Below are 22,846 nucleotides of genomic sequence, written 5' to 3'. Positions count from 1 at the left end.
TCCCAACTATAAAAATAACACTATATGTGGCTAAGATAGCCCCTACAGACAAAGGGATTAGAAACTATGATATCTATGTAACTTCTAAATTGCACCTTAAAACCGTGCACAAATTATTTACACTGCATGGGTTGTCTTTTTCATGATTATTGTTCAAAACGAGCGCTTTTACCTATGGTAGATGTGAAGGCACGTCTGACCGTCATCTCAAATATCCCTAACATATTGTCATATAATGTAATATGTTAAATGACCTAAAATGTTATTACATTAATAGTTCTAATTTAGACAACACTATAACTTGACTCAAATTATAGTTTATGATGTTTTAAGTCCTGCTCTTCTAGTGTGAATGTTTAGAAAAGGTGCAATGATACATCCATTATGTTGGTTCGGTGAGACTGAAATAGACGAGCATCGAAATCGTGAATTCGTGAGTTGTCAAGTTGTGTGTAATGGCAGGTCCATCAGCGAAGAATGATGTTTTATCTACTCTGGAAGGGATTCAAAGTGTCTTCAACAAATTGGTATCGCAAGAAGTACGTTGTAATGTAAATACAAATAATGTAGTATTAAATATAGATTAGCAAACTTATAATAGAAACTGGAATACACATATCAGTAAGTTTTAAGGTTATGATTATTTTCATTCTATTGCGTCTACGTGGATCGGTTAACAAACGATTTTACAAGTTCAGCAAAATCGAGCTTTGGGAAATCTTCGCTAAAGCGGCAAATAATTATGACGAACCGCGATGAGCACCAGCAGAACTATGTTTCCATTTCACCCATCTCAAATACAGTTTTTTTTTCTTATATTAGGCTATGGAAAGAATTCGTCCAACAGACACACTCCAACGCAATAACAACAAACAATTCGACACCCGGCCCCGGAACAATTTTTCGCTATAAATTATCCAGTCTGCTTCACAGGGAGCTTTTCCTGAAAAACTAGACTTGCATAATATGTACGTTACTGTAGGTACGTTAACAGAAAACCACAATTCCAAGTCGCACAGAGTTTGTGTGTACTCGATGTGGGTCTCTGGCGTCTTTTCAGCCCACTCGAGTTGTGTGGATATAAGGGGAAAAATTGAGACGGTGTCGTGTGGAGTTCCTGGGTAGCTCAGTTGGTGGAGTGCTGGTACGTTCAACCAGAGGTCCCGGGATCGATACCCGGCCCCGGAACAATTTTAGCCTTGAAATTATTGAAGTCTGCTTCACAGGGAGCTTTTACCTGAAAAACTAGACTTGCATAACAAACATTTCATTCATAGCGTTCTGTTGAAGGGCAGACCTTTCACTGCAGACCCAAAATTCTCCAATCTTTACTATTTTTTTGCCTTCCTTTCAGTCTCCGCATATGATCCATATATCTTAATATCGTCTATCATCTGATATCTTCTTCTGACCCCGAACTCTTCTCCCGTTCACCATTCCTTCCAGTGCATCCTTCAGTAGGCAGTTTCTTCTCAACCAGTGACCCAAACCAATTCCTTTTCCTCCTCTTGATCAGATTCAGCATCATTCTTTCTTCACCCACTCTTTCCGCTGCTGCTTTCCATGAAGTTATTTTGTGCTAACAAACTTCTCTGCTTGAAACTTGGAAGATCAGAGTAATTGTTTTGTTCCAGTTGTCTGTTTCTTTAAACTTAAGGGCCTAGCATTATGTGCATAGCTTTAAATGTAAGAATCAAATTTAATTTTGGATAATAAATTAATGCTCATTCAAATTATATTTTGTCTTAAATTATGTGTACCAGTACCTCCTGATTCGCATGTTGTTTCATTACCACGTAATTGAAATGATGGAATTTTTTCTGTTTCGTAATTAACACTTTATTTGTTTTTGTACATAATGCAATAGGGTCCTAGTATGAAAATTTAAAATGTAAAGTTCCGGAACTCTTAAATGAACAATTATATTAATTGTTCTTATTTAATCAAATTCTTAACTCAGGGTAACTGAAATAATACGGAAATGATAAAGAATAATCTACTTTTATTTAAATTATTACAGGATGAAATTAACAATGGACTGGAGACTCTTCTTTCGAGACAGTGTCACCTAGAAGCGAAACTTCGTGGCATTACCAAAGTATTGCCAAATCTTCAGATCGTCCATTCTGATGCCCAGAAACTTGCTGAGATGATAACATTTACTTCAACTCTGGCAGAGAATGTTAGTGCTAAAGTGCGTCAGCTAGATATTGCCAGGGTGAGTGATGATTTTAAACAATACATTTTCTTTTGCGAATTCAGAGAGATTACAGTTATAAGTGTTTTAACATTTGAATTTCTTAGATGTATAAAGGATGGATAAGGGATGACTATGGTGTAAAGAGTGAATAAGAGCTGACTATCAAACAGTTTAAATGTGAACGAGGGAAAAGAAATGAAGACAATATTGAAGGAACTGGAGAGCTCCCATCTGTAAGAGAGTAAATGAGAATGAAGTGCTGAAAGATCTATGGACAAACAGAGAATAGTGTACAGTGAAACCTCTCCTTACGGACACTCCTCATATACGGACAGATTTTTATGTCCCAACTGAAATAATATAGAAATAATTATAAATTTAACTCTCGTTTACGGACACTCTCAGACACGGACATGGACAGCTGTTTCATAGTCCTAAAGCTTGCTTTACCTCCTGACTGCGGACAGAACTTGGATTTCAAGTTCTAATGTGTTATAAAAATAAAAAATTTAGTTTTGAAAACTGTACAGAAATTCCTTAACATGAAAGAAGACAATAAGGGTATCGTAGGCTACCACTAGCTCAGCCAGCTACCGCTTGTTAGCTGGAAGCGGGTGGATAAACATCATCATCATCATCATCATATTCATGGTAGGCTGTCTCATGGCCTGTTCCAACTCAGAGAATCTCTCTATCTGGTTACCAGACGTCCTACATCACGATAACCTTTTGGAATATAATTTAAGACTTGTTTTGTTATAGAATTATGGTCCATTCTTTGTATATGATTATACCAATTAATTTTATTTATATATATTTTCCTAATGTTTGTCTTATTTCAATGTTGTTCACTTGGTCACGTAAGGTAAGGCTTGCTACTCTTCTCAGAAATTTCATTTCACTTGTTTCAACTTTCCTAACATCAGATCTATTTAGAGCCCAGTTCTCAGATCCATACATCAACATTGGAACAGCCATAGTCTTATAAAATGTGGATAAACAAAGTCGTAAAACTTAACCTGTCTGATGGGTCCTGGTTTCCGCGATTGTGAAATTTTATTTGACACGTGATAGAGTTAGTAGGATTATTCTCTTCACTTCAATCAATTGTTCGGTTTCGAGAGATATGGCATCTGAGCGTTAAGGTTAAGTTGAAAACTGTAAATTACAGTACTACAGAACTGTAGACCTAGAATAAAATTAAATGGTACAATGCAGTATTTTCTTTTTCGGTCTTATCTACTGTAGTTCAAAGTTGCAAAGAATTTATTGTAGTACAGTATACTGTATTTAGAATTAAACTACAGTAATACATTTCATTTAAAGCGTGAAGGGACACATGATGCATAATATTATAAATTTACTGTTAGATTGGGGAGTCTCCCTCCCAATAAAGGACACATCTCAGATGCGGACAGATTGTTACGTTCCTTAAATGTCCGTAAATGAGAGGTTTCACTGTATATTGGAAATCAATGAATGTGGAATGTTTTAAAACCCTTCTATTACATATCTGTGCATGCATGCGTGTGTGACATAGTCAATTTCTCTTTCTTTTCCTGTCCAGTTTCAGCATTATTGTTTCTTCACCCACTCTTTCTAGTACTGCTTTATTTCTAATTTTGTCTGCTGTCTCATAAAGTGTCACATTCCACACAAAACTCTTCACTAGTCCCTTAGTTCTTCTCCCAAAGTTTCGTAGAAAATGCCCCTTTTTCTATTAAAAACTTCCTTTGTCATTGCTATCCTCCTTTTGACTTCCTGGCAACAGCTCATGTTCCTACACCCCAAGTATCTGAAGCTGTCCACTTGTTCTACTGACTCATTTCGAATTCGCACATTTATCTCCTTTATTTTTCTTTCAGTAACCATGGTCTTCGACTTGCTTGCAGTTATCTTCATCCCATACTGCTCTCAGCTGTCATTTAGCTCCATTAGCATATTCCTTATTATCATCTCCTTTTTCTACTAACAACGCCATGTCATCAGCAAATCTTATGCACTTTACTCTTCCTTCTACTATCACCCCTTCCATGTTCTGAAAATAGTTTTTCTCTAAATCCTCCAAGTAGATGTTAAAACAGGGAAGTTGATAAAGAGCATCCTTGTCGTACCTCTGTCCCTGTTCCACTTTCTTGTGACATTTCTTGTCCTATTCTAACTTTGACTCGCTGTTTCATATAAGGATTACTTAATAGCCTCATTTCTTTCCTAACCACACCAATTTCCTTCACAATTCCCGTAAGTTTATTCCATTCTACTCTATTAAAAGCCTTTTCCACTACCACAAATATTACGTACATTTCTTTATTTTTTTTTTCCAGATATCTCTCACTGATTATAGTCCAGTTACATCTCTGGTACCTTTTCCCTTCCTGAAGCCAAATTTTTCTTCTTTCAACTCTCCTTCCTCTTAGAATATAAACATCGATTCAGTATTCACAGGAGAATTTTCGCTGAGTGCGATATCAAACTGATATTCCTGAACTCATTACATTTTTTGGATTTTTCTTTGGTACTGGCAACATCACTGTCTCCGTGAAATCTTCAGGCCATTTGCCTTTCTCATATATTTCGTTACACAGTGATAGAAATTCTGAAAGTTGTCTATATCTCCCTTTTTATGGATGGGGATAATAATATACGATAGTTTCCTTTCATAAGGTTTGTTGTTTTAAATTTTTAACAGATAGTTCTATATCCCTCAAAAAACAACTGAATAGACTACAGTGGACTTTATGTTGTCAGCAAACAGCTGGATACATTAAGAAGATTGATTTTATATCCCTCAAATCTGGCCCTTTAATATCTTGGTCGTTGTTTTGTGCTTGATAATTGATAAGCTTGATCGGAGGTAAACAATTTAGCATTTCGCTAGTGCTTCCTCCAAGCTCTTGAAAGTTCATTTCTGCAGGTCAGCATTATTTCCTTTTTTATCTTCGATAGTTGGATATTGTGGCATAATAACCTTTTTTATGCTCATGAAATAGTAATCATAATGATGATACTGGGCTATTTTTGTAATAATCACAGATAGAAGTTTTCGATGTATTGACAGTAATATTTAAAGTACATTATGTTCATTATTTCTTGAACTTCTTCTTCTTCTTCGTCTTCTTCTTCATTAGCCCCTTATGCCGCTAAGGATGGGGACACTTCGTTTTGTCCATTTCATCCACTCCTCTTGATCTTGGCTCATTCTCTTAATCTCCATCTTAGTTTTCCCACACTTCATTTCAACTTTTTCTGTTCTATCCTCCCATGTGTTTCTCGGCTGTTCTCTTCCTACGTTACCCTACACCTGCATTTCCATCACTTACTTCACTCATTCTATTCATATGTCCAAACCACTTCAACTGACACTCCTCTACCACCTCACAAATTGCCTTTTTTGTTTTACCTTTTCTCGTATTCTCTCATTGCATATCTGGTCTCTTCAAGTTTTTCCCATTATTCTTCTCAGATATTTAATCTCTATAGCTTGGAATTTGCTGAGATGTTTATCCTGAAGTGGTAAGCTTTCTGTGCCATACAACATGATGGGGACAAGGATCGAGTTGTAAAGATGCATTTTAGTTTTTATGCTGATTTCTCTCTTACCCACTAATTTGTTGCTCATTAGATAATATGCTGAGGCTGCCTTCTTCGTCCGATTCATTACTTACTGTTCTGTTCTCCCATCACTGCTTATGTATAGTCCCTAGATATTCATAATGAATTTCTTCAAGTGGTTAAAATCACATGTAACTGTCAAAGTTAGTTTGAATTATGGAATGGTTGAAAGAGAAAGAAAATTTAAAAAGAGGAGGGAAAAGTTTTGTGTTGTTTTTAATACCACTTCTTTCTTACTATACTGTTATCTTACTGTATGCTATAAAATCTTATGATTATTGTTCATTGTGTAGTTTTTAATGGGACTTTTTTCACAGTATACTGTTGCATTACTCAATGCTATACTGTATTATTGTTTATATTACATGTGTTCTATAGAGTAGAGTGTCAGAGTGCCAGCAGAGAGTTCATGATTTACTAGATCTTCAGCTGTGTAGTGATGGAGTGCAGACTGCTCTTCGGAATGAGGATTATGAGAAAGCAGCAGCCCATGTACATCGCTTTCTTTCAATGGATCAACATCTTTTGAAACAGACGGCTGATGATGTGGCTGAAGGTATGAATTTTTAATGTTGTAATGAACAGAAATTTAATGTAAAATGAAATAGTTGCTGATTCAAGAGATTGTTATTGTAACTCCTGATGGTGAAAAGTGCCAAAACGTACTGCACATATGAAGATGTAACTGGTAATGTTAATATATAGCTTAAATTTTTTATGTACTCTGTGTTCTATTGTTATCACTAGAGAGCGGAATTTAGGTAAAAACCTATTTTTTTCCTTAATACATACAGGCTTGATATTTAATATTTAACATTTTTCATGGAAATATGGGTATAAATAAAGAAGTTTTATAGTGCCTGAAAATGCCTTATTTCGACGTTAGTGCCTATTTTTAAGTTTTTTTTTTTTTTGCATCTTTTTCGTAACTAACAGCTTCTTCCTAGCAGTGAACATCACAATAGAGAAGTACCTCCGGGCCACCCCTTCTCATTCTCACAATCCTTCAATCCTAAACGAGAGAAAGTGACAAAAGCCTTCATTCCTAGTGACCTGCTTAAAATCGTACAAGACTCTAAAGTTGTAAAACCATTTCAAACAGTTCCAGTGCTAGAGTCAGATTTCCTTAATATCCAAGATGTTGCTGATCAACTAATTTCCATCAAGAACTTGAATATTTCTAAGGCATCTTGCATTCAGTATGATGTGAGTAAAGCAGGTAGTGTTTCTGTGAAACAGTCCCATGATAGTGAAGCAGTGCATACCATTAAAGTGCTTAAAAAAAGAAAAAAACATGAAAGATATGCAGTCAGCATTGTTTCAAGTTAAAATACAAAATATGGAAATTACTGAAGAAAAGAAGAGGGATCTACTAGCAATGATTCCCTACCTTCCAAATGAAGAGCATAGGTAGTTCTACAGGCAGATCTGTGAGTAAAAATTGCTCCAGAATAGCAAAAAATAGGTATTGGACTTTGCACCATTCTACTGCAACTGTACCCATTACTTAACCCTTTTCACAATTTGTGTTATATAATTAAATCTCGAGAGATAATGTCTTTCAATCAATCAAACTCCTGTATCTCCTCATGAGGAGCATAGAGCATTCACAAAGTGCCTCCATCAGACCCTATTTGTAGCCAACTTCTTCACTTCGCTCCATGTTTTCCCCTCCCTAGCAATTTCTTCCAAAACTGTTCTCTTCCTCTTGTTCTACTACCCTGGGGGTTCCACTCCAAAGCCATTCTTGCAACTGCTCCATCTTCTTTCCTGATTGTGTGCCCTATCCAATTCCACTTTCGTCTTTTGATTTCTATTGTGATTTCTTTCTGATTTGTTATCTTCCATAGTTCTGTGTTTGTGATTATATCTGTCCATCTAATTTTTTAAATTCTTCGTAAACATCTATTAACAAATGTTTGCAGTTTATTTTGTATAATTTTACTTGTTTTCCATGTCTCACAACCATATAATAAGACTGAGTTCACATTACTGTTACAGATTTTAATTTTTGTAGATCTAGATATAATATAAGATTTCCATATTGGGTACAACTGGACAAATTAATGTCTTTACATACCACTATTATTAATGAGTAAACAGTGTAATATTGCTGTTTTCTATCAGTAAAAAAAATATGACACAAATATGTGTACAATTATTCTTATACTTACATTTGTTTATCTTACCTCCAATGTTTCATTTTGGCACTTTGCATCTTTCTACTTCAAAGTATCCAATTATTTATAAGTAAATCATTTAGAACCTACATAAATGTAAATTTGTATAACTTATCTTATATTTGTGTTGTGACCAACCTCATGGTCTAGTGGTCAGAGTTTCTGGCCACAGTTCGTGAGGTTCCAAGTTCAATTCCGGTTAGAGCACAGGAATTTTTCCTTAAAGGGAACTGTTCCTGTGTTCATTCATGATCTGGAATTTAGGTTAAGTCTAGATTTTAGATCTCTCCTTGCACTACATGATCAAACATGGTCATTGTACAATATCATTGGGGCAATGTAACTCTGCCTTCCATACACCCCAACCTCAGAAGTGGGTTAAACATAATCCACTGCCAAGAGAAAAAACCAGAAATGTCGAAAGGCAATGTGGTGGGATTTGGGCGAAATATTTGTGCAGTTGGTAATTGAATTGATTTTCTGTTCTAGATTGCACAAGTGTTACGAACTCATTTTCATTACTGCATGAAGCTGCAACCCAACTTGGAGCTGTCGTTACACAGAAATTTGATGAAGCAGTACGTGCTGAAGATTTAGCATCAGTAGAGAGATTTTTTAAAATCTTTCCTCTTCTTGGAATGCAAGATGAAGGTCTGATTAAGTTCTCATTGTACCTATGTTCAAAGGTAATATTACAAAATCATGCAGTTCTTACTTCAATTTTTCTGTCTTTGTTTTTTCTCCTAATATAATTATCTTAAAAAAATAATGTTTTCATAAGGTAATTTTATTTATGCTTTAATATTTCTGAACCTCTGCTCTGACATCTCCCATATAAAGAGATCTGGCTAAGTCTTATGAATTTAGTTTGTATTTGAGTCAAATACCAAATTGGGACATACATTTACAAAGCACCAAAGAAGCTGCAGTTAGAATTATATTGAGATGTTTTATATATTTTGAGAGTATGAGTAAATAAAATTAGATTCAGAATTAAATCAAATATGCAAGGCAAGGTACAAATACAGTAAAACTTCATTTGTGCATTTCTCACTTATGCATTTTCACACTTATATGTTTTTTCTTAAGTCCCGGCAAAATTCTTATACTTTCCATGTCAATTTGTTTCAGTTATACATTTTCCGCACTTATACAATCGTATTTTAAACCCTGAGAGGTACAAAACTTCATTTATATGTTCTAATTCAATTTTTCTCGAAATTAGGTTTGCTGTAAAAATGTAAGAACGCGAAAATATCGTATTTACGCCATCATATATAATGCACACACCAATTTTTTTAATCCAAAAAAAGAAAAACTAGCGAATATAATACGCATCGTGCTAAAAACCATTCAAGATTAAAATTATATTATCGAGACAGGTTATAAAGGCACTCCCTTACCTCTTACCTATACATTACATTCATTCTCATTTGCAGTATCAGAACTGAAACGTCCGGTGAACAGGTCTGGGTTGGTGTCAGAACATTGATTGACAATGACTAACATCATGCTACCCAGTGGTGATATTCGGCCGGTTCGCACCGGTTCGGATAAACTCGGATAAACTGATTGTTAAATTATTTTTAGGTAATATTTGCAATTACCATGGACATATACTGTATTTTTTTTAGCATAGGTACATATGAGAGAACTGGTTGTTAAACTTCTTGAATATCACCACTGATGCTACCCTTTCATCAGTAATTATTGGTAAATTTTTTTTTGGTTTGATCCGCAGTTGTTGAGAGTTGTGTTCATAAAATCTCACAATAAAAGAAAAACTATTATTAAGTCATTTTAGCAGTTAAAAATATTATTCTTATTAGTAATTACAAATGAAAAGTGCGCAACAAGTGTTTTTGTACATACAATAAATTTATTAAAACTGAATAATTTGATAGGATAATGAGACTGTTTTGAGGTGAATTTTCTGACACTAGAACTAATGTTCAGTTCAGTTTTGACTCCTTTAAAAGAGGTTATTAGAAGAATAGGAAGATAAAGTGTTTTCTTTTGTGAAAGGGAGTAGAGTGATGACCAAAGGATAAGTACAAGAAGGATTACAGCTGTTGTCAACCCTTCCTCCTGTATCTTTGTAAAAGTGAACCCAAGGAAATTCCGAGGCTGAGTACACAGTAAGCATACCTCCGTAATTAATGGAAGGGGGTGCGAAGTCTGTCAGTATCTACTGCCTAAATTGTTATAAAAAAGTGAACATTATTACTTATATTGAACGTGGTCTATTCCAAGAGAACATTAATACTGTATGTATAGGAATGTCTGTAGTATAAAAACAGACACTTCGGTTTTATTGAACCTAGGATATACAAAATCTTTCATAAGTAACGAGACTATCGAAGAATCAACTATTTTTTAATAATTTTTTGAAATTATGTTCATCCTCCCAGTGCCTTACAGTTGATTTGGAAACAAACAGCCCCTCCTCCCGCCGTCAGAGGAAGCTACTTATCCATGTGTAATGTGCATTTGATGCCAACTTAAAATTACCTGGAGCATGGCCTTCTATGTGCCAAGGACTTAAAATGATCTGGAGCAAGGCCTTCTATATGCCAAGGATAATGGCACATTGCTATGCCTATACACATAGTTATGATAGACTGTAATGATAAAATACCACGAAACACTTACCGTTACTGCAGAAAAGAAAAATTTCTGCCTGGTTTGAACCTGGAAACAATGTCGCTCAAATTAAGCGTTTATTTCGTAGATGAAGTGTTTCCAGACAGGTGGATCGGTCGCACAGGCCCAATCCGTTGGTCTCCGCGATCACCTGATTTGACTCACCTGGACTTCTTTTTTTGGGAATTTGTCAAGGATCGTGTCTATGCGACTAAGCCACGCACCATTCCTGAATTAGTGAAACTAATTGAACACACGATACAAATGGTTATGCCTGACATGCTCACCAGAGTCCATAAAGAGTTTTATATTTGTGCATTCAGCAGAACGGAAGATATTTTGAAAATTTTACACTATAATGTGTCAACAATTGGAACTGTTCTTACATTTATGTGTTTTAATAAATATTTAAAACACTAACCATTCTTTCGTTTAATAACTCTGGCGGCGAGTGGAGGGGATGTTTATTTCCAAGTCGGCTGTACGGCACCGGGAAGGGTTCATTCTGGTGAGGATAAACATCATTTCAAAAATTATCCAAAATAGTTAATTTTTTGATAGACTCATTACCTATGAAATACCCTGTAGTGAACGAAATATGCTAGTCTGCAGAGGTTCACTATAACCAGAGTTGACTGTATATAAACTTCAGCCAAAAAATGTCGTGTTGAGAGATAGGATATTTTGTTATATTTGGATATTAAAAAGTGTTCTATTGGAAAAATATTAACTGAGCGCAGTTCTACAGAATGCTACCATATTTTGATTCTGCATATTAAGAACATTTACTAGCTCACACTTATCGACATAGACATACAAGGTTTGGGCTGTGCTGTTCTTAGATGTGTATATGTGTTAAAGGTGTTTCCTTATTTTTTCGACGGAATTGCATCCCTTTTGAAGTAATATATTTTCTGAGGTGGTAAGTGAACTAAGAAATATGTTAGGCTTATACATTTTGTACAATTTTAGCATTTACCTTTTTTATTTCTAGCTTCAAGAAACAGCGCATAAGAATCTGCTAGTTGCCTTGGAGACAAACCCTTCTAATAAGCGAGCTAGTGTTATCTATGCTGATACTTTGACTCTGCTGTTTGAAGGAATTGCTCGGATTATTGAAATTCATCAACCTCTTGTGGAGACTTATTATGGTTTGTGAATATTTTTGTATTTCAAATATTTTTTAACATATACCGTAAAGTGGGGTGACTTTGAACGCTGAGGTGACTTTGAACAGTAATTTAGCTCCTTTCTAAATTAAATGTTGTATCCAATTGCGAAAAAAGTGTGTAAGTTGTCAATAAATTAGTTCAGTTTTTTCGAAATAGGGTATAGCATTTAATTTAGAAGGGCGGTAAATTACTGTTCAAAGTCACCTCGGCTTCAAAGTCGCCCCACTTTACGGTATATATAATATAAATAATATATAATACATAATATATAAATAATATATGTTATACGTTCGTCTGAAACGTAATTTAGTGTTGCCATGAAGATTTATATGTTAAATATATCAGGTTAATAATAGTACACAATTATATGCCATTACATCTGTATAAAATATAAATTTAAAACAACCAAAATACACTTTTTTGTAATGACAGCAGCTTCGTCATGAATAGAAAATACCTCCAAATCCGCTGAGTCATCAATAACATTCGCACTCGTTTATTTCTCTCGCTCATTTGTTTATTGTTATTGTTAAGTCATCGTAATTGTATATGTTTCTCCTTCATAAGGAAATGGAAGAAATTTTACAAATTGTGGCTTTATGTGAAGATTTAGGTGTTGAAGACATTTTGTAGATGCAAATGTTTTGAGAAGAAAAAGCAGCACAGCACCCAGTGCTGTCATGGAGGCCATATGGGGCCATACATCGTATGGAAACCTACAATTTTTTTAATTAATCGTATGGGGAAAAGAAAATTTTGTCTGTATGGAGCCATATGGTATATGGGTGCCTAAGTTTTGTACGCGGAGATCTTAGACCATCTCTTGCTGTTCCTAATGTATTTTGTTTGATATTCATAAACAAAAATTGTCCACCTCTGCAGCACTGGAATCCAGAATTATATAAAATAATGGTTGAAAAACAAGAAGTGCTGCAAATACACACTGCAAGATTCGAGACAAGTGTGCATCTACATTGGTGCTATATGGTGTATTCTTTAAATCAAGCTTGTTGTACAATTAAAATGTAAAGCAAAACAATTTCTTTATGTCTGCTTTAATATTTAAAAAAATCATTAAGTGACAGCCAGAGAGATAGAGAGAGGAAAGTAAAATATATTTCAAGGGAGAAAACAAGGGGTGGGGCATATGGCCAAAAAAATTACCATGACAGTACTGGCAGCACCCTAATATTGTTGGTAATATTCAATCTCAAAGGAGAAGCCATTGTTTCATCACAGCATTAAGGTTCACGTTGTCTGCTTTTGAATAGTCAGTACTTATTACAGTAGCATATGGATTTTGATTCTGATAGGCTCTGCAATTAATGGCGTCATGATAGCATTAAAGAATTACAGACAGGTGGAGTGTGAAAACTCTCTAATATCTTTGAGTCTTTTTCTGTTGTCTCGGCTTAACTGATATCTAGAGCCCGGATTTCCATGCACTATCAAATCTTAAAACATGCATGTATTCATGCACTATCATATGACAATCAGTCAATCTTCTTAATGTATCCAGCTGTTTGCCGACAACATAAAGTCCACTATAGTCTATTCAGTTGTTGTTTTTCACGAGAAATGAGGGGTATCTTGATCGGTGTTCATTATAGATGCCTGTTGCTAGTAGCCTGAGTTGGGGTGTAGTCAATATATACTGCAGGGCTGTGTCTTGTGCAACTGGTACTGATGATTTTAATTTACTTCTTTTGTGGTTTATGGATGGACAGTTCAGAAGAATGTGTTCCAGATCTTCATCATGATTATTACACCATAGAAAATAGGATTATCAGAAATGTGAAATCTGTGTAGGTACAATTGTGTGACAATGTGACCTGTTCTGGCTCTTGTTAAAAATGTTTGAACATGTCTGGGCAAGTTTTTGTACATTTCCAGGTCATTTGGTTTCTTTTGTACAGACTGTAAAATTTTTGCTTTGTCAGAAGAAAGCCAATTCTTGATCCATAAGTTTATAAAATGAGACTTTACTGAAGCAAAAGCACTGGATAGAGATATTAGAGATATCCGCAATGTTAAGAAAAGTTGAAAATGGAGTACACCTAATGGTTGGGGTTGAACATAGAATTTTGCGTTTATTCGTCTTTATTCATTAACAGAGAAATCTTTTACAGTTTCCTAATTAGATATATTCCCCCTAAAATTTCATTGCTTTCGGCAAGATTAGAACCCATGATATTTGGACAAGAGATAAGCATAGGAAATTAGAAAAGAACAAAATATTAATTTTATTGTTTCATTTAACTGTTCTTTCACATTATATCGACAGTTTAATGTTAATCGTGAAATGTTCATTGCTGAATGGTACTGGGATGTGAAACTTGGAAAATAAATTATAAAGCCTAAAACCCACAATTAACATTAATGATTTCAGGTTCTCTGATTGAAAAGGAACAGAACTTTTGTAGTGACGATATTATTATAAAGTTGACGCATTTGAGTTGTCTGTGTAACATTATAGGATGTGAGTTATGCATTCTTTCTTATACACAGGTCCAGGAAGATTGCTGACAGTAGCTACATATCTTCAAAGGGAATGTGATCGTCAGAGCAAACGAATCGTGTCTGAATTTAGCAAACATCGTCGTTTGGAGAAGATAGTGCAGCAAGTGAACGAGTATATTCGCAGCAGTAATATGTATGGGAAGCCTCCAGACAAGCTAGATCCCAAGGAGTTGGATCTTCTGCTTGGAGAACTAACTATCATGCACTCACGTGCTGAACTCTACGTTCGTTTCATTAGAAGGAGAATTATGGTAAGTCACAGTAATTCGCCTGCTGTACAGTATTATATGCATATACTCACCATCAGGTACAACCTTGGAGATGAGGTGGGAGAACGGAAGGGGCAACCAGCGAATAGGGATCATAAAGAATGGACACTTCGCGTCGGTACCTTTGATGTAGCCGGACTGATTTCAATGACCTTCAAGCCAGCTAAAGCGTGAGATTCTGCTTTCTCCCTAGAGTTGGCGCTGACATCACACCAGCTAGCAGTCGACACAGCGGAAATATAACACATATAATTAATACATCTAGGTACATTATGTACTCAAATAAAATAAATTGGATCCATAAAATAATAAATCCATCATTAACTATATTGTCTAGTCTCTAGAGTTCCTTTATAATGAGAGTTGAGACATTGACCCCAACAACAATTAAAATATGTAATGATTTGATAGCGCTGAAAATGGAAAAACAAAACTCTTACGAGAAGTAAAACCATATACCTATATTGTATTATATACAAATATTAAACGAATTCGATACTTAATTTTATAATGTATTATACGAGGCCTGTCTAAAAAGTATCCGACCTTAATTTTTCCCGCGTAAAGTTGTGATTCTAAGGCGGCGCCACTGTGCATGGTGGAAGGAGGAACTGTAATGCGCATGCTTGAATTTTTTCACCGCATTCGCTTGTGCCAGTCACTGGCTGGTGGTCGCCAAGTAAGGTGCTGTTCTAGGTGTTTGTCGGATTTAGTTTTCTCGCAAGATGACTGAACGAATTGAGCAAAGATACTGCATCAAATTTTGTCAAAAGCTTGGTGATTCTCAAAGTCAAACAATTCGTAAGATTCAGCAGGTGTTTGGGGAAGATGCGATGGGTGTAACACAAATTAAGGAGTGGTTCAACCGATTCAAAGATGGCCGCACATCAGCGGAGAGTGAGCAGCGTTGTGGCAGGCCCCAAACTGCTCGGAGTGCAGCTGTTGTTGAGAGGGTGCGAAATTTGGTGATGGCAGATCGTCGTTTGACCGTGCGGGAGATTGCCAAAGAGGTTGGAGTGAGTAAAGATTCTGCACATGCAATTTTGCGTGATGATTTGAACATGAACCGAGTGGCTGCGAAATTCTTGCCCAAGTTGTTGTCCCCGGAACAAAAGGACCTCCGTCGTGACGTTGCACAGGACCTTCTGGACACCGCCAACACTGATCCTGGGTTTCTGAACACTGTGATAACTGGAGATGAGTCATGGGTGTACGGGTACGACCCAGGAACAAAAAGACAGTCGTCGCAATGGAAGCATCCCGAGTCTCCAAGGCCGAAGAAAGCGCGGCAGGTGCGAAGCAAAATCAAGGTGATGCTGACTGTTTTCTTTGATGTCCGTGGAATTGTGCATCACGAATACGCACCGGAAGGACAAATGGTGACAAAGGAGTACTATCACGATGTTCTCCGGCGACTCCGTGATGCAGTTCGGCGCAAAAGACCAGACATGTGGACGGCGAACAACTGGCACTTGCATCACGACAACGCCCCCGCACATTCATCCCAATTGATACACACTTCCTTGGCCAAACATGGAATTACAACCGTTCACTAACCTCCCTACTCTCCAGACCTGGCTCCTTGCGACTTCTGGTTGTTTCCAAAATTGAAGACACCACTGAAAGGATCCCATTTTGAGAGTAGAGAAGAGATAATGTGGAATGCGACGACGGAGCTGAACACCATTCCAAAAGAAGACTTCCAGAGGTGTTTCCGGCAGTGGAAGGATCGGTGGGGTAAGTGTGTGCAAGCACAAGGGGCCTACTTTGAAGGGGATTAGGGTCCCAACCCCGTCAGGTATTTGAAATATTTTTTCTGGCTAAAGGTCGGATACTTTTTAGACAGACCTCGTATTATTTTATAATATAATTTATTATATCTGAAATATAAAATATTATTATTACAACTAGTTTGTCACTGAGAAATAAGGAAAACTGTTAACTTGAATTTATTTGAAGCAAAGCGTTACTGGATTATGCAATAAGGTAGGCGATGTTTGCATCTTGTGTCTCAACTCTATTCTCAGTTATTATCTTAGCGTATGCTCGATTACACTAACCTCTAGCGCTTGAAAGTGGAACTAAATGCTGGTGCACAGAGAAACAAAACACAGGAAAATTCGCTCAGTGTCCATTCTTTATAATCCCTATTCGCTGAGGCAACTGTCCTTACTAAAAGTCAGACATTTTTACTTTTTAATATATTATATAGATTGTGCTTGTTATTTGGGAAAAGGAAATTGTACCAGAACAATCGAAGGAGTCCATAATTGTACCTATTTTTAAGAAGGGAGATAAGACTAACAATAGTAACTTTCGAGGAATATCACTTTTGTTGACGTCATACAAAATTTTGTCCAAAATTATTTTGAGAAGATTAACTCTGTATGTAGATGAAATTATTGGGCATCATTGAAAATTACACCTATTTATGAACATCTCAACCACTATAGACGAAAATGGCTTAACCATGTCAATAGAATGGACCGTTCCAACTCCCAAGACAAATTCTCCACTATATACCACATGGAAGACGATCTTTGGGATGCCCCCTGAAAAGATGGATGGAGACCGTAACAGGCCACTAGGCCTAATATCTGCAAGGACGATGATGATGATGATGATGATGATCAATGTGGTTTTAGGCGTAATAGATCGACTATTGATAAGATTTTTTGTATTCAACAGATATTGGAGAAAAAATGGGAGTATAAGGGTATAGTACATCAGTTATTTATAGATTTCAAAAAGGTATATGACTCTGTTAAGAAAGAAGTTTTATATAATATTCTTATTGAATTTGGTATGCCCAAGAAACTAGTTCGATTAATTAAAATGTGTCTCACTGAAATGTGCAGCAGAGTCTGTATAGACCAATTTCTGTCAGATGCTTTTCTAATTCACTGCGGGCTAAAGCAAGAAGATGCACTATCATCTTTACTTTTTAACCTCTCTTTACAATATGCCATTAGGAAAGTTCAGTATCACAGAGAGGGTTTGAAAGTGAATGGGTTGCATCAGCTTCTTGTCTATGCAGATGACGTAAATATGTTAGGAGAAAATCCACAAATGATTAGGGAAAACACGGAAATTTTACTTGAAGCAAGTAAAGCAATAGGTTTGGAAGTAAATTCCGAAAAGACAAAGTATATGATTATGTCTCGTGACCAGAATATTGTAAGAAATGAAAATATAAAAATTGGAAATTTATACTTCGAAGAGGTGGAAAAATTCAAATATCTTCGAGCAACAATAACAAATATAAATGACACTCGGAAGGAAATTAAATGCAGAATAAATGTGGAAATGCCTGTTAGTATTCGGTTGAGAAGCTTTTGTCTTCTAGTCTGCTGTCAAAAAATCTGAAAGTTAGAATTTATAAAGCAGTTATATTACTGGTGTTTTATATGGTTGTAAAACTTGGACTCTCACTTTGAGAGAGGAACAGAGATTAAGGGTGTTTGAGAATAAGTTTTTAGAAAAATATTTGGGGCTAAGAGGGATGAAGTTACAGGAGAATGGCGAAAGTTACACAACGCAGAACTGCTTACATTGTATTCTTCACCTGACATAATTAGGAACATCAAATCCAGATGTTTGAGATGAGCAGGACATGTAGCATGTACGGGCGAATCCAGAAATGCATATAGAGTGTTAGTTGGGAGGCAGATGAAAAAAGACTTTTGGGAAGGCCGAAACTTAGATGAAAGAATAATATTAAAATTGATTTAATGGAGGTGAGATATGATGATTGAGACTGGATTTATCTTGCACAGGATAGGGGCCGATGGCGGGCTTACGTGAGAGTGGCATTGAACCTCTGGGTTCCTTTTCTATTAGTCACTGTTAATTACTGATGATGGGAAAGCAGTAACCCCAAAACATGTCTGATTGATGAAGCCTTGATGAAAATATTGTGTTCATACAACTGTATTAATTATTTATTATATTTCAGTTATATTTTAAGAATATTTTTAATTTGTTATAGATAAACGTGATTTGATAACTTCAATGAAATGTAAGGATGCTGTGAATCTTTCAGTAACATCTCACACATCCTTGATGGGAAGAAGAGCTCATAATGATGTTTTTTGTGCTTGTTGTTGATAGTTTAAGACTACATTTACTTGTTTTTGTTACCTCACTCTTCACCCATTCATTTTTCTTTGTTCAAGAATGACCTGGAAATTGGTGTGCCCGTCACTGCTAATCGAAGTGCTCTGGTGTCAGAGTTGGAAGCCATGCTGCAGGGAAGTGAGCTCTGTCACCGCATGCAGGAGCTTCTGGGGAATTATCTGTTGCTAGAAAGATATTTCATGGAGGAGAGTGTCAAGAAGGCTGTAGCTATGGATGCTTTAGAAGAGGGTTCACAGACATCCAGTATGGTTGATGATGTCTACTTCATAGTTAGGAAATGTATACGGTAAGTAGAGTTAGCACCTACCTTTCGTGTAAATATGGACTTTTGGTGTCACTTTCTTTTTCTACACTTCAGAATCGAAGTTGCGTATATAATCAGCCATGCCATGTTGCCTCTCTAAGAATATCTCAGTGGCGAGAGCAGTTCAGGCCTGTTTGACCACTCGTGTGTTTCGCATTTGCGAGTTATGCAATATTAAAGTGATAATAGGCATGTTGCGATACACTGTGAGTGAACCTTAGTGAAAAATTTTTTGTAAGCCAGGATTAGTTTTGGAATTTCGCTTCATATTGCATGCCCTTTATTAATACCCTTCATGAATTAAATTAGTTATGCATAACTCAGAAAATTGATAGGTTCAGTCCCATCGCTCTTATTTCTGACAGCCAATCACATTGCAGGTCGGCTACATTTAAATTTTTGTGTCTTGTGATTCGCTGCTTATGACGTTATGCACTTCCTAAGGCTCGATAAATACTTAATATAATCGCCCGCCATTTTGGCTCTTTCATTGGCGTTCGCAGAAAGCACATGAGGACATTTGCTGCTCAATTACAGTGTGTTTGATTTATTCTCATAGGAGCTATGACATGATAATGTTCAACAATGCGGCAAATAGATTCCTCATCTGGTAGCTTGGCAACGAAAGAACAAAAATGGCGAACGATAATATCTACCTAGACTTTATATAGCTTTCACTTCCTAAGGTGTAAGAAAAGAGGAGGAGGCACACCAGAAATAATGACACGACTAAATAAAATGCTGCTTTGCCAGGAGAGACAAAATCCTGTGCTTAAATTAGAACTACGTACATATAACTACATACATATAAATTAGTTTCAACCGTAATAAAATTGGCTTCACAATTGATTTGTTTATTCTTACTTTTACCTTCTGCGTCATCCCTAAAATGTTAATTTTTCCAAATTGTTTCTCTTAAATATATTTTAATTCTGTTGCGTTTATTTGTTTGTTCAAATGCTTACGTCAAACTTGTATAGGTATTAATATTTATTTAAAAAATTTTAATTTCGACTCTTCCAAAAATTTTAATTTGACACTTGATCAATAACATTATTAACCACAAAAACTTGGGTATTATAGGGAATCGAGATTGTTATAGCTTTAGTCTTTTGATGATATACGGAGTCTTTCATAAGTAACGAGTCTGTCGAAAAATCGTCTGTTTTGGATAATTTTTTGAGATGATGTTCATCCTCACGAGAAAGAACCCTTCCCAGTGCCGTACAGTTGATTTGGAAACAAACACCCTCTCTCCTCGCCATCAGAGGAAGCTACTTAGCCATGTGTAATGCGCATTTGATGTCAAACTTAAAATGACCTGAAGCATGGCCTTCTATATGCCAAAGGTATTGGCACACAACCATGCCTATACACATTGTTGTGATAGACTGGAATGATAAAATGCCACACAGCTGTTTAACATTATTGCAGAAGAGAAAAAATTGCTGCCTGGTTTGAACTTGGAAATAGTGTCGCTCAAATTAAGCGTTTATACTGTAGACAAAGTGTTTCCAGACAGGAGGATCGGTCCCACAGGCCCAATCTGTTGGCCTGCGATCACCTGATTTGACTCTCCTCGACTTCTTTTTCTGGGGATTCATCAAAGATTGTGTCCATGCGACTAAGCCATGCACCATTCCTGAATTAGTGTAATGAATTGAACACACGATACAAATAGTTATGCTTGACATGCTCACCAGAGTCCATGAAGAGTTGATATGTTGCTTACATTTGTGCATTCAGCAGAATGGAAGATATTTTGAAAACTGTACACCATAATTTGTCAACAATTGAAACTGTTTTTACATTTATATGTTTTAATAAAGGTTTAAAACACTAACTGTTCTTTCATTTAATAGCCCTGGCGGCAAGGGGAGGGGGTGTTTGTTTCCAAATCTACTGAACGGCACCGGGAAGGGTTCTTTCTCGTGAGGATGAACATAATTTCAAAAAATTATCCAAAGTAGTTGATTTTTCGATAGACTCATTATTTATGGAAGACCCTGTACAGTCATGTTAAACTGGTGAAATGATCGCCGGAGATCATCAACATTTCAGCAAACAAAACAACGTCATCTGCATAACAAAGAATTTTTATTTCTTTGTTTCCTATGGAGTAATATTTCTTTAAAAAAATATATCACCCCCAGTCAGGTTAACTCATGAACATTGGGTCTAATAGCGAGAATAATTACCAGTGAACTGTTGAAGACTTGTTGTTGTTGTTTTCTAATGCCAGGCGTTTGACAATAAAGTCATTTGACCTCTTGCACTCCAATATTTTTCAAAGATATTGTCATGGTTAGCCACTGACGCACAGATTTTGAGATGTTCTGAATCCATTTCTTGATTTGAGTTGCACAATGGACAGTTAGGCGACTGATATATTCCAATTCTATGCAGATGCTTGGCCAAACAGTCATGGCCTGTTGCCAATCTAAATGCAGCTACAGACGATTTTCGTGGTAAATCGGGAATCAATTGTGGATTATGATACAGAGAGCTCCATTTTTTCCCTTGAGATTGTGTTATCAAATTTTGTTTATTGAAGTCTAAGTATGTAGATTTAATAAATCTTTTCACAGAGTAATACGTAGATTTAGTAACAGGTCTGTAAGTAGCAGTGCTGCCCTTCTTTGCTAAAGCATCCATATTCTCGTTTCCCAGGATTCCACAATGGGATGGTATCCATTGGAATACAATTCTTTTATTGAGTGATATTAATTGAGAGAGCATTTTAGTTATTTCTGCTGTTTGAGATGAAGGTGTGTGTCTGGAGACTATTGCTGGAATAGCTGCTAAAATGTTAATTTTTCCAAATTGTTTTCCTTAAAAATACTGCAATTGCCTTCATTCGTTTGTTAAAGTGTTTACTTCAGACTTGCATAGGTAGTAATATTTATTTAAAAAATTTAATTTTGATCAATAACATTATTAACCACAACAACTTCTGTATTATAGGGAATTGAGATTGTTATAGCTTTAGTCTTTTGATGATATACAGTCATGTTTTTCAGTTATGATTAGGGTGACCGGACATGTCCTCCTTTTTAGGCCTTTGTCCAGGGTCCGGACGGATTTAAAAAAAATCAAGAAATGCCCTCCTTTTCGTAACTTGTATGCCTGATATTTTGAAATTATCTGATTTGATGCCTTTTTCAAGTAACTTGCCTGTAGGTGGCAGCAGCATTGACGGAATATACTCTTTGCCAACGATCATAAATTCATAATAACTCTCTTTGCTCCTCCTTGTTATGGTCATTACTCACAGGTAGCTAGTAAATCGAGAGATCAAGATGCGAATGTAAATCTAAATAGATATTTTCTGTCATTAATAATAATTATACGAGTAGTTCCCTTGACTTTCCTATGTAGCTAACTCTAAAATGATTATTATTGTTTTCATAATTATTTTGTAATAGAATAAATATTAACGTACTTTTAAGTATGATATAAGCCTAAATCTGTATTGTAAATATTTTGTAATAAAATAGATATTGACGTAATTTGAAGTATAACATAGGCTTAAGCTTAAATCTAAGTACATATTTCCTGTCCTCTTTTTTCGAACAATGTCCTCCTTTTTGAAGCTTTGTGTCCTCTTTTTTATCGATGTGAATCTGGTCACCCTAGTTATGTTAAACTGATGAAATGATTGCTGGAGATCATCAACATTTTAGCAAACAAAACGTCATTTGCATAACAAAGAATTTTTGTCTCTTTGTTTCCCATGGAGTAATATTTCTTAAAAAAAAATACATCACTGCCAGTCAGGTTGAACTCGTGAACATTGGGTCTAATAGCGA

The 22,846-nt window shown here is 35.9% G+C and overlaps 1 protein-coding gene across 1 annotated transcript in view; it reads left to right on the top strand.

Moving 5' to 3' along the window:
- Positions 1-203: 203 nt before the first annotated feature.
- The window catches only part of Cog4 (conserved oligomeric Golgi complex subunit 4), a 39,357-nt gene continuing 16,714 nt past the window's right edge, over positions 204-22,846 (top strand). Inside the window, exons 1-7 of the mRNA XM_069828128.1 lie at positions 204-539; positions 2,021-2,218; positions 6,191-6,368; positions 8,482-8,678; positions 11,630-11,786; positions 14,316-14,578; positions 18,772-19,019. Coding sequence (XP_069684229.1) covers positions 456-539; positions 2,021-2,218; positions 6,191-6,368; positions 8,482-8,678; positions 11,630-11,786; positions 14,316-14,578; positions 18,772-19,019 — 1,325 coding nt within the window. The 5' untranslated portion in view covers positions 204-455. The remainder of the gene's footprint in view (positions 540-2,020; positions 2,219-6,190; positions 6,369-8,481; positions 8,679-11,629; positions 11,787-14,315; positions 14,579-18,771; positions 19,020-22,846) is intronic.

This window comes from Periplaneta americana, chromosome 6 (assembly GCF_040183065.1).
Source record: "Periplaneta americana isolate PAMFEO1 chromosome 6, P.americana_PAMFEO1_priV1, whole genome shotgun sequence".
Classification (NCBI taxonomy): domain Eukaryota; kingdom Metazoa; phylum Arthropoda; class Insecta; order Blattodea; family Blattidae; genus Periplaneta; species Periplaneta americana.
Note: the sequence above shows the minus strand (reverse complement) of the source record. Positions and strands in the feature narration are given on the sequence as shown.